The following is a 12,254-nucleotide window of genomic DNA, read 5'->3' as shown; positions in this document are numbered from 1 at the left end:
CCTGGCTTAAAACTCAACATCCAGAAAACTAAGATAATGGCATCTGGTCCCATCACTTCATGCAAATAGATGGGGAAACCATGGAAACATTGAGACTATTTTGGGGGGGGGGCTCCAAAATCACTGCAGATGGTGACAGCAGCCATGAATTAAAAGATGCTTGCTCTTGAAAGAAAAGTTATGACCAACCTAGACAGCCTATTAAAAAGCAGAGAAATACTTTGCCTACAAAGGTCCATCTAGTCAAAGCTATGGTTTTTCCAGTAGTCATGGATAGATGTGAGAGTCGGACTATAAAGAAAGCTGAGCACCGAAGAATGGATGCTTTTGAACTGTGGTGTTGGAGAAGACTCCTGAGAGTCCCTTGGACTGCAAGGAGATCCAACCAATCCATCCTAAAGGAAATCAGTCCTGACTATTCATTGAAAGGACTGATGCTGAAGCTGAAACTCCAATACTTTGGCCACCTGATGTGAAGAACTGACTCTTTTGAAAAGACACTGAAGCTGGGAAAGATTAAAGGCAGGAGAAGGGGATGACAGAAGATTTGATCATTGGATGGCATCACCTACTCAATGGACATGAGTTTGAGTAAGCTCCAGGAGTTGGTGGTGGACAGGGAAGCCTGGTGTGCTGCAATCCATGGGGTCACAAAGAGTTGAAAATGACTGAGTGACGGAACTGAACTGAACAAGACGATTCTAGTTTTCCATGGGTCAGCCATCTCTGTCATGTGATGTATGGTAGAACAAGTAGATCCCATGTTCATTTGCCTCCTGTTGATCTTGTTCATCAAAAAGTGGGTTTGTGGCTCCAAAGTTTTACTATTCAGAATCCTATGACAATATTACTATAAGCTGGTGGATAGCACTGCTGATAAGGACAACAAATTCATGTTTACAACATGGAATCTTAGTAAAGAAGAAGTGCTGTCTTTTCCATGCACATGCAATCTAAGAGGAAAACTAGCTCGCCTTCAAGTTAGATGGCTAGCTTTCCTGAGGGATATTATTCTCTGCTTCTGACTAACAGCATATACAGCAGGGCCAGCCACGGTCAGAGTGAGCTTGTGCTGTTGGTCCACACAAATCTTCCATGCCTGCCACCATGGATACTCCGTTCATGCTCCCTTGTGTAAGTATCGATGCACCTAAAGATAGAGATGGAATAGGAGAGCCCAAACTTGTAGCCGTCCAGTGTCTCCTTTGTGGTAAACACTCTGGAGGTCATTGATGTGAGACACAAGCGGGAAACACTTTCTGCCCTCACACCTACCTCCATCTAAATAATTCTCCAAATCCCTTTACTTTCCACTCTTGCTCCTCCCTTGGCTCAATCCACATAGTCAGTCCTTTTACCTCATGCAAATAGGGAAAGAACATCATTTCGTCAGGGCACTTTTTCTCCAAAACAAAAACAAAAAATATATATATATATATATACATATATAATGGACATGTGTACTGACTCACTGTTCACTGTGAGTATTTTCTCTGTCCACTGCCCTTGCACAGCAGAAGTGTTATCTGTCATAATCAAAATTCTCCATTTGGCTTCAAAGCTTCTACTGAAGTTAACAGTTGATGAAATTTAAGATATTGAATGCTTATATATTATGATCAGTTTGATTTTGTAGGAATCAAATGGAATTGGGTTGGTAATTATTTTCAATATTATTTTTAATTAGAGGATACTTACAATACTGCAATGGTTCCACCATACATCAACATGAATCAGCCATAGGTATATATATGAAGGAGGAAACAGACAGAACAGGCTCCATCTTGAAAGCAGGACTCCATCTTGGTCCGGACTCTGGACTTTGAGCTGTATGCCCAGTATCTATAGAAACGACATACCAAGTGGAAAACCAGACCCCCTGGATTGAACAGCCCCAGGGCTCGTACCTAGACTCTCCATCACCTAAAAGAATACTCTAATTGTCTGTGGAACGAAATAGAATCATAAATTCTATTATGTGTATTCAGGTATGACCACAGGTCTGTTGATAATTGTCCACTGCTAACTACCTGGGCTTAAGGCATATGAATCACAAGTTAACTTTGATTGTGTCTTTCTTTTCCTTTGTTCAGACTAGTTTCAGAGAATTTCGGGAGGTTGGTTTGGGCAAGAACACTTAGGGTATGTATGGTTTTCACAAAAACTGGTCGGGGTCCTTGGCTAAGAGGAGACTCTACTTGGGCCCGCTGGTGTAATAAACTGCACTCCACTACCTGCATTGCCCTTCTGACTGAGTATGTTTCCCGGAACGCGTGGCTACAACACATACATCCCTTCCTCCTAAACCACCTTCCCACCTCCTTCTCCATCTCACCCTCTAGGTCAGCACAGAGCACCAGCTTTGGGTTCTGCATCACACTACAAACCTACACTGGCTATCCACTTATGGCCTCCCTGGTGGCTCCGATGGTAAAGAATCTGCCTGCAATGCAGGAGACCTGGGTTCAAACCCAGGGTAGGAAGATTCCCCTGAAAAGGGAATGGCTCCAGTGTTCTTGCCTGGACAATTCCATGAACAGAAGAGCCTGGAGGGCTACAGTTCATGGAGTCTCAAAGAGTCAGACATGGCCGAGTGACGAACACACACATACACACACATATACACATGTCCACGTCATATATGGTAATGTATATGTTTCGATGCTACTTTCTCAATTCATGCCACCCTCTCCCTCCTGCACTGTGACCATACATCTGGTCTTTATGTCTGTATCTCCTTTGCAGCCCTGCAAATAGGATCATCAGTACCATCTTTCTAGATTCTATAGATATGCGTTAATTTGCAAATTTGTCATTCTCTTTCTGACTTTCTTCATTCGTATAATAGGCTCTAAGTTCATCCACTGCATTAGGATTGATTCAAATGTGTTCCTTTCTATAGCTGAGTAATATTTCATTGTGTATGGAATGTACACAATTATCTACCACAATGTCTTTATCCATTCATCTGTTGATAGACAGCTAGGTTGCTTCCATGTCCTTGCAATTGTAAATTAGTGCTGCAATGAACATTGGGGCAGATGTCTTTTTTTTCAATTAAAGTTTCCTGAGGGCATATGCCCAAGCAGCTCAATACCAGAAAAACAAACAACCCAATCAAAAAGTGGCCAGAAGAACTAAATAAGTGAAAGGTTGTTGCTAAACCATGAAAGACGACAGGATTCTTGGCCTCTGGAGAAGAATTCAATCCAGGGCTAGTGACGAGCTTCTGAGCTTTGATTGCTCAGACCTTTTGTGTAATAAAGTTTTGTTAACGTATAAACGAGATAGAGAAAGCTTCTGACATAGACATCAGAAAGGGGTGGAGAGAATGCCCCACTGCTAGTCTTTAGCCAGATGTTATATAGCTACTAAGCTAAGCTAAGTCGCTTCAGTCGTGTCCGACTCTGTGCGACCCCAGAGATGGCAGCCCACCAAGCTCCCCCGTCCCTGGGATTCTCCAGGCAAGAACACTGGAGTGGGTTGCCATTTCCTCCTCCAATGCATGAAAGTGAAAAGTGAAAGTGAAGTCACTCAGTCATGTCCGACTCTTCACGACCCCATGGACTGCAGCCCACCAGGCTCCTCCGTCCATGGGATTTTCCAGGCAAGAGTACTGGAGTGGGGTGCCATTGCCTTCTCCGTATATAGCTACTAGCAGTCTGCTAATCAGAGAAAGGAAATTTCTCAAAACTCAGAGAATGGCACCAGGCCCCTCACCCACAACATGCATTTTGAGATAACATTGGCAGCAGCTGAGTCATCCCGGGCCATAAAACGATTGACATGAATCTTGAAGAAAAGGCAGTTTACCAAGCAAATATATGATTTCATTAACGTAGATTAGGAGAACAGTGTATAAGTACAACACACTCGTTTGTCAAGTGGGTTCTGAGTCTTGGTGGAACCGACTTGAAGACAGAGTCTAGGGTCCATACATAGCACATTAACACAGCTTAAGACAAACATTTCCATAGAAAACGCACTGATTAGCTCAAGGTCTGAGAACAGTTACGTTCAGGTGGAATCAGGTGCCTTCATGGCAACACAGGATTTTAAGAGAAACCTCTTTTTACATTTGTATAGAGAAGGGGAAAAAATTCTTAACACTTGTCATTTGTTTCCTCCTGCCACTTAAGAGAGAGAGAAAAAATGTCTGACACTTGCGGCTTACTTCCTCCATTTGGAGACCCCTGGCCTTCCTGCCTGTTACCCTCTCACAAGCATTTCCCCAAAGAAGACATAAAGATGGCTAATAAACACATGAAAAGATGCTCACCATCATTCTTTATTAGAGAAATGCAAATTAAAACTACAATGAGGTATCATCTCACACCAACCAAAATGGCCATCATCAAAAAGTCTACAAACCACAAATGGGCTGGCAGTTATTACTCATGTATTCTTTAATCATTGAGGGTAGCACTAAACTCTGCTGTTCTCTACAGATGTGCTACAGGTTCTTATTAATTCTATGACTTGGAAGTTAAATAATTTATAAATTTGAGAATGGTTTATGTTAAGTCAGGCATACAGACTTAAATAAAGTAGATAAAATCTTACATTACCATGGAACAAGTAAGAGAAACAATGATTCTCTACTAATAATGGTGATGAATCAATTTGTTTTTGAGATATCTCTGAAAATATAAGAATTGTTGTTTTTGCAAAAGGTGTCTACTTGCAGACTGACTGACCCAGTGAGAGACAGAAAGAGAAAGAAAAAACTTCTAATCTATGGGTAGACATACTACATAGAAAGAGAGTAGTAGGAAAACAGATATAAACAATTCTTGAGGTGACTTATGTATATATTCCCCTAATCAAGTGTTAATGAGTAGCAGAACAGAAATTTGAACTCTCTTCCATATGATATTAATTCCCATAACAGAGCTATTTTCTTTTTCCACCATGGAGAATTTATGGTTGAAGATAAGATAAACAGAAGCACAAATCTATGAGGGAACTTAGTACAGAAAGTGGATAGTGTACACTAGAAGCATCTTACAAAAGCACAAATAAAAGTCAAAAGAATGATCATGTACATCTATTTGTTTCAATGATATTTCATTCGACTAAACTAGAATCTGGTAACATCTAGACTATTTACGGAAACTACCCTGACTTAACCTTAACAATACATATCTGATTGAAAATGTCAGTGATAGAGGTCGTGGGGAAAAATGAGAATCTTCAGGTTCTGTAGTCAGTAGGCAAATACTGGGCGTACAGAAAAGCACATCCCAAGAAGTGGGAGAGCGAGCACATGCCAGGGATAAGGGAGAAATCACTGTGATTTTGCAGTACAGGCATCTTCTCCTGGGAAGAGTAACAGCTCAGCAACGCCCTTCTGTCTAACAAGTGATCCCAGTGAGCAAAAGATTCAGGAGACTGGATTGGGGGAAGGAGAAATGCTAAAGTAATCAATTTCTTTTTATGAGGGATGCTTGAAAATGGAATGGGTTACCACGGCAGTAGGAAGTCACACCACTGGAAGTATGGAAGCATCAACTAAACACCCAAACAGTTGGAATATTGTATCTTTGTTTGTAGCCTCTGTGAGTGAATTCTATCAGGGGACTGTAAGTTCAGTTCAGTTCAGTCAGTCGTGTCCGACTCTTTGCGACCCCATGAATCGGAGCACGCCATACTTCGCTGTCCATCACCAACACCCGGAGTTCACTCAAACTCACGTCCATCGAGTCAGTGATGCCATCCAGCCATCTCATCCTCTGGCGTCCCCTTCTCCTCCTGCCCCCAATCCCTCCCAGCATCAGAGTCTTTTCCAATGAGTCAACTCTTCACATGAGGTGGCCAAAGTACTGGAGTTTCAGCTTTAGCATCATTCCTTCCAAAGAAATCCCAGGGCTGATCTCCTTCAGAATGGACTGGTTGGATCTCCTTGCAGTCCAGGGGACTCTCAAGAGTCTTCTCCAACACCACAGTTCAAAAGCATCAGTTCTTCGATGCTCAGCCTTCTTCACAGTCCAACTCTCACATCCATACATGACCACTGGAAAAACCATAGCCTTGACTAGACGGACTTTTGTTGGCAAAGGAATGTCTGTGTTTTTGAATATGCTATCTAGGTTGGTCATAACTTTCCTTCCAAGGAGTAAGCGTCTTTTAATTTCATGGCTGCAGTCACCATCTGTAGTGATTTTGGAGCCCAGAAAAATAATTCTGACACTGTTTCCACTGTTTCCTCATCTATTTCCCTTGAAATAGTGGGCCTGGATGCCATGATCTTCATTTTCTGAATGTTGAGCTTGAAGCCAACTTTTTCACTCTCCTCTTTCACTTTCATCAAGAGGCTCTTTAGTTCCTCTTCACTTTCTGCCATAAGGGTGGTGTCATCTGCATATCTGAGGTTATTGATATTTCTCCCGGAAATCTTGATTCCAGTTTGTGTTTCTTTCAGTCCAGCATTTCTCATGATGTACTCTGCATATAAGTTAAATAAACAGGGTGACAATATACAGCCTTGACGAACTCCTTTTCCTATTTGGAACCCGTCTGTTGTTCCATGTCCAGTTCTAACTGTTGCTTCCTGACCTGCATACAGATTTCTCAAGAGGCAGGTCAGGTGGTCTGGTATTCCCATCTCTTGAAGAATTTTCCACAGTTTATTGTGATCCACACAATCAAAGGCTTTGGCATAGTCAATAAAGCAGAAAGAGATGTTTTTCTGGAACTCTCTTGCTTTTTCCATGATCCAGCAGATGTTGGCAATTTGATCTCTGGTTCCTCTGCCTTTTCTAAAACCAGCTTGAACATCAGAAAGTTCACCGTTCACATATTGTTGAAGCCTGGCTTGGAGAATTTTGAGCATTACTTTACTAGCATGTGAGATGAGGGCAATCGTGCGGTAGTTTGAGCGTTCTTTGACATTGCCTTTCTTTGGGATTGGAATGAAAACTGACCTTTTCCAGTCCTGTGGCCACTGCTGAGTTTTCCAAATTTGCTGGCATATTGAGTGCAGCACTTTCACAGCATCATCTTTCAGGATTTGGAATAGCTCAACTGGAATTCCATCACCTCCACTAGCTTTGTTCATAGTGATGCTTTCTAAGGCCCACTTGACTTCACATTCCAGGATGTTTGGCTCTAGGTCAGTGATCACACCATCGTGATTATCTGGGTCATGAAGATCTTTTTTGTACAGTTCTTCTGTGTATTCTTGCCATCTCTTCTTAGTATCTTCTGCTTCCGTTAGGTCCCTACCATTTCTGTCCTTTATCGAGCCCATCTTTGCATGAAATGTTCCTTTGGTATCTCTAATTTTCTTGAAGAGATTCCTAGTCTTTCCCATTCTGTTGTTTTCCTCTATTTCTTTGCATTGATCGCTGAAGAAGGCTTTCTTATCTCTCCTTGCTATTCTTTGGAACTCTGCATTCAGGTGTTTATATTTTTCCTTTTCTCCTTTGCTTTTCGCTTCTCTTCTTTTCACAGCTATTTGTAAGGTCTCCCCAGACAGCCATTTTGCTTTTTTGCATTTCTTTTCTATGGGAATGGTCTTGATCCCTGTCTCCTGTACAATATCATGAACCTCATTCCATAGTTCATCAGGCACTCTATCTATCAGATCTAGGCCCTTAAATCTATTTCTCACTTCCACTGTATAATCATAAGGGATTTGATTTAGGTCATACCTGAATGGTCTAGTGGTTTTCCCTACTTTCTTCAATTTAAGTCTGAATTTGGCAATAAGGAGTTCATGGTCTGAGCCACAGTCAGCTCCTGGTCTTGTTTTTGTTGACTGTATAGAGCTTCTCTATCTTTGGCTGCAAAGAATATAATCAGTCTGATTTCGGTGTTGACCATCTGGTGATGTCCATGTATAGAGTCTTCTCTTGTGTTGTTGGAAGAGGGTGTTTGTTATTACCAGTGCATTTTCTTGGCAAAACTCTATTAGTCTTTGCCCTGCTTCATTCCATAGTCCAAGGCCAAATTTGCCTGTTACTCCAGGTGTTTCTTGACTTCCTACTTTTGCATTCCAGTCCCCTATAATGAAAAGGACATCTTTTTTGGATGTTAGTTCTAAAAGGTCTTGTAGGTCTTCATAGAACCATTCAACTTCAGCTTCTTCAGCGTTACTGGTTGGGGCATAGACTTGGATTACTGTGATATTGAATGTTTGCCTTGGAAATGAACAGATTCAGACATCTATTAATAGTTCCTTGGGATGTAAATGTACCTGCCCTTGAGCAGGAACAGAAGACTTCATCCTGGATGAGTCTGTTTATTATTAGGTAAATCACACTACACAATGAACTGGGTTTTTAATAATGAGATAATAATTAGGAAGGGGGCTAATATGATGCTCATAGTGGGTAAGACATATAATATATAAATTTCTATATGAGGAATGTGGTACAATAAATCAAACACATATTGAAGAATTGTGGTATACCATTTATTGAGAAACATACAGAAAAACTCAAAGTGACCGTAAAAGGAGAAAGCATGATACAAGAACTATGAGGATAGCAAAAGAGAAAATATGATTATAAAGATTATGATAGGCTATAGAAACCCACAGAAACATTCTGAGAGCTTGTTTTCTTAAGTTACTCAGAAGAACTAGATGGTCAATCCTATTTTCAGAGTCAAAACCAAGACATACTTCCTTATCACAGATGCAGAAAGTTGGCACATGGTCCTCCTGCACCAGAGGAAGACAATTGGAGGAAGCCCCCTGCACTCTGTCAAGCTAATTCACAAGCTCTTAAGCAAGGAGATGAGTAACTGAAATTCTGGTAGAGCATGTCAGTTGTCAGCAAAGTCTAGGAAGTGATTTTGTTTTGTCCCCAGGTAGCAAGTCAATTAATAGAAGGTGTTGTATAGGGACAGTGGATCCTTGGCAAGGTGATCAGCAGCAGGAAGGCTGGCAGCAGCTGGACACACAGCTAGGGCGGCAGCAGGTGGTCCTACAGCAGGTGGTCTGACAGCAGACAGGGCGGCTGCAAGGCTGGCAGCAGCTGGATCCACAGCTCTGGTCTCGGCACCCAGGCAGGCAGAGGCACGTGGGGTGGTAGCAGGTTCTATGGCAGTACACGGGTGCACAGGAGGCTGGCTGGCAGCAAGGCTGACAGCAGTTAGAACCACCGCAGGTTTGTCCAGCGCTGATGGACCCACAGCAGGTGGGCTGACAGCAGCTGGTCACACAAGTAGGCTTGCAGCAGGTGGTTTCAGTGATTTGACAGCAAGTTTGGGGGCAGGAGGGCTGACAGCAGCTGGACTCACAGCAGGTGGGCTGGCAGCAGGTGGTCACACAAATAGGCTTGAGGCAGGTGGTCCTGCAGCAGGTGGTCTGACAGCGGACAGGGAGGCAGCAAGGCTGGCAGCAGCTGGACCCACCACAGTTGGGCTGACAGCAGGTGGTCACACAGGTAGGTTTGCGGCAGGTGGTCCTACAGCAGGTGTTTTCACTAGACTGATAGCAAGTTGGGGGACAGCAAGGCCGACAGCAGCTGGACTCACAGCAGGTGGGCTGGCAGCAGCTGCTCACACAAGTAGGCTTGAGGCAGGTGGTCCTGCAGCAGGTGGTCTGACAGCAGACAGGAGGGCAGCAAGGCTGGCAGCAGCTGGGCTCACAGCAGGTGGGCTGGCAGCACGGGGAGCAGCAAGAGTGAGTCATTTTGTCAGTGGTGGAGTGTGGACTCTTGTTCAGAAGTGAATTTCTCAGATTCTGATGACTACTTCTGTTCTGGGGCTTTTTATACACTGGACCCCCAAAGTTGGGACCAATAAGCAAGACTTTCCTCGTTATGTGTGTTGTTTTTGTAGTCAATGGGAAATTATCCAAGAGGAAATAATTTCTTTAGTATTTTGAGGCCTCTGTAAATTAGTGTTTGATCTTCTCTTTAATTAGGACTAGTACTTAAGAACCTTTTCCAGAAGTGAAAAAGAATAAGGAATCATCCCAGCAGCATCTCTGGTCATGTGACATCATCAGGTCATGGGATAGTTCTTCCTGCCTTGGCCAGGGTCAGAACAGTCACCTTTTCTGTGTGCCTTTGACTATGCTTAGGTTGAGACTTGCTGGATGCTGATGCATTCTGTGATGAATGAAGCCTGCTAAAGTCCAAGTCTGATCTCGGACAAAGTCTGAGATTCAAGACGATCACGTGTATCTGTGTACATGTCTTTCAAATCAGTAGTGACTAGCCTAAAATATTTCCCAGCTTTATTAGGTACATTTAGGTAGAAGATGTTGGCACATTGTTCTTCACTAGCAATTCAGCACCAAAGCTGGAATAGAGGCAAAAGCTGTAGCCTGTTTTCAGACAACCTCAATTCATTAATGTCCCATAACTACATTTAGCTGGATCAATCACCTCTGGTGAGACATCACAACTTTCACATACTTTCTTTTATAATTTGTGACAAATAGGTAGATAGGATGATACAGTTATAGATTTATATATTTCCATAAATGTGAAATGTGTCAGCCATAATTTCTTAGAGTTTTTTCTGCCCTCTCTTTTAGGTACATATGTAAGAGTGTAATTGCCATGTCATAGGGAAAGCATATCATCAACAGCGGTAGAAACAATGAAAGTGTTTCAGTATTTCACTGCAGTAGTGTCATGTACTCTCCTGATATGAGACTTCTGAATTCTATTGGTATGTATCTATCCTTGTTTGTTTGTTTTAAATTGAGCTTTAGTTGACACAGCATTATATTATTTATAGGTGTTCAACACAGTAATTTGATATTCGTAGATGTTGCAAGGTTATCACTGCAGTCAGTCTAGTTAACGTTAACATCTGTCACAACTGATAGTTACAAAGTCTTTTTTCTTGCATGAGAGCTTTTAAAATCTACTTTTCTAGCAACTTTCAAAGGTTTCAGTATTATTAACTACGGTCATTATGCTGTACGTTACATTCCCCATGCATTTATTTTATAACTGGAAGCCTCTACCTTGTGATCCCGTTTACCTATTTCACCCACCCCACCTCCCACCTCTGGCTACCATTGATCTGTTCTGTCTATGAGCTCAGTTTTAGAAAAAATTTTTGAGATTCCATATATGAGTGAGATCACATGGTATTTGTCTCTCTAACTTTTTTCATTTAGCTTAATGTCCTCAAGGTCCATTCACATTGTCATAAATGGGAAGATATCCCTCAGGAATATCATTTTGAGTTTGAGGAGTCCAGTTTCACTGTTTTGCACATGGCTGCCCAGTTTTCCCGCCACCATTTATTTAAAAGATTGCAATCCCCTTATTGCATTAATATATTCTTGGCTCCTTTGTAATAAATTAGTAGGCCATATAATGTGTGGACTCATTTCTGGCCTCTTCATTCTATTCCATTGATCTAGGTGCTGGTTTTTTCCAGTCCATACTGTTTTGTTTAATATAGCTTTGTATTACTGTTTGGAATCAAGGAAAATGATGCTTCCAGCTTTGTTCTTCTTTATCAATATTGCATTGGCTATTTTGTGGTTCCATACAAATTTTAATTTTTTTCCTTTTTTCTGCCATTGGAATTACATTATCATTTTATCCTTTCTACATGATCATTTTATCCTTTCTACTGCTGTTGACTATATGTTTTCCCATTACATGGCAATTATACTCTAACATATATATCTAAAAGAGAGAAAATGAGGCCTAAAAGCTTTAAGAAATTGTGGCTGAGATTCCACATTTGTCAGAATATGTAAATTTACAGATTGAAACATACCTTAGTTATTCTCCTATCTAACCTGCTTGTCACAAATTGTAGAAGAAAGTATATGCAAGTTGGGATGTCTCACCAGAGGTCATTAACCTAACTAGAAAACAGCAATGAAGCAGTAAGGAAGGGATGCTGTTTGAAAATAGGATTCAGCTTTGCCTCTCTTCCAGTTTTGGTGCTGATTTTCATTTGAAAAATAATGTGGCAACCCTCCTCTACTCAGATGACCCTGATAAAACTGGGAAACATTTCAAACTAGTTGCCAAATAAAGATATATATAGATACATGTGGAAGTCTTAACTCTGACTTTGTCAGAGATCAGGCTTGAACTCAAGCAGGCTTCATTCATCACAGAATGCATCAGCATCCCGACCCTTTCGAGGCACGTCTCAATCTAAGTAGAGCCAAAGGAACAAAGCTCAGAAAGGAGAACTATTCTGACTTTCACAGAACCAGCAGGAACTACCTCATGACCAGATGATGTCACATGACCAGAAATGCTGCTGGTGATGATTCCTGACCTTTTCATTTCTAGGAAAGATTCTTAAGTACCAGACCC

General features: G+C 41.7%; 1 protein-coding gene across 8 annotated transcripts; it reads right to left on the bottom strand.

Moving 5' to 3' along the window:
- Positions 1 to 8,872: 8,872 nt before the first annotated feature.
- On the bottom strand, positions 8,873 to 9,640 carry LOC147351634 (keratin-associated protein 9-8-like). 8 transcript variants are annotated; one of them, XM_086360977.1, is made up of 4 exons: positions 9,594 to 9,640; positions 9,243 to 9,413; positions 9,112 to 9,158; positions 8,873 to 9,072 (listed from the first exon to the last, which is right to left on the bottom strand). In XM_086360977.1, exons 1-4 carry the CDS (start codon positions 9,638 to 9,640, stop codon positions 8,873 to 8,875), a joined length of 465 nt encoding a protein of 154 aa, XP_086217103.1. The 8 variants fall into 8 exon arrangements, with proteins under 8 accessions (XP_086217103.1, XP_086217101.1, XP_086217102.1 ...); XM_086360975.1 differs by having other exon boundaries at positions 9,112 to 9,413; XM_086360976.1 differs by having other exon boundaries at positions 8,873 to 9,158.
- Positions 9,641 to 12,254: the final 2,614 nt, after the last annotated feature.

This window comes from Bos grunniens, chromosome 19 (genome assembly GCF_055505025.1).
Source record: "Bos grunniens cultivar Pamir isolate PY7600 chromosome 19, Bosgru_T2T1.0, whole genome shotgun sequence".
Lineage (NCBI taxonomy): Eukaryota > Metazoa > Chordata > Mammalia > Artiodactyla > Bovidae > Bos > Bos grunniens.
Note: the sequence above shows the minus strand (reverse complement) of the source record. Positions and strands in the feature narration are given on the sequence as shown.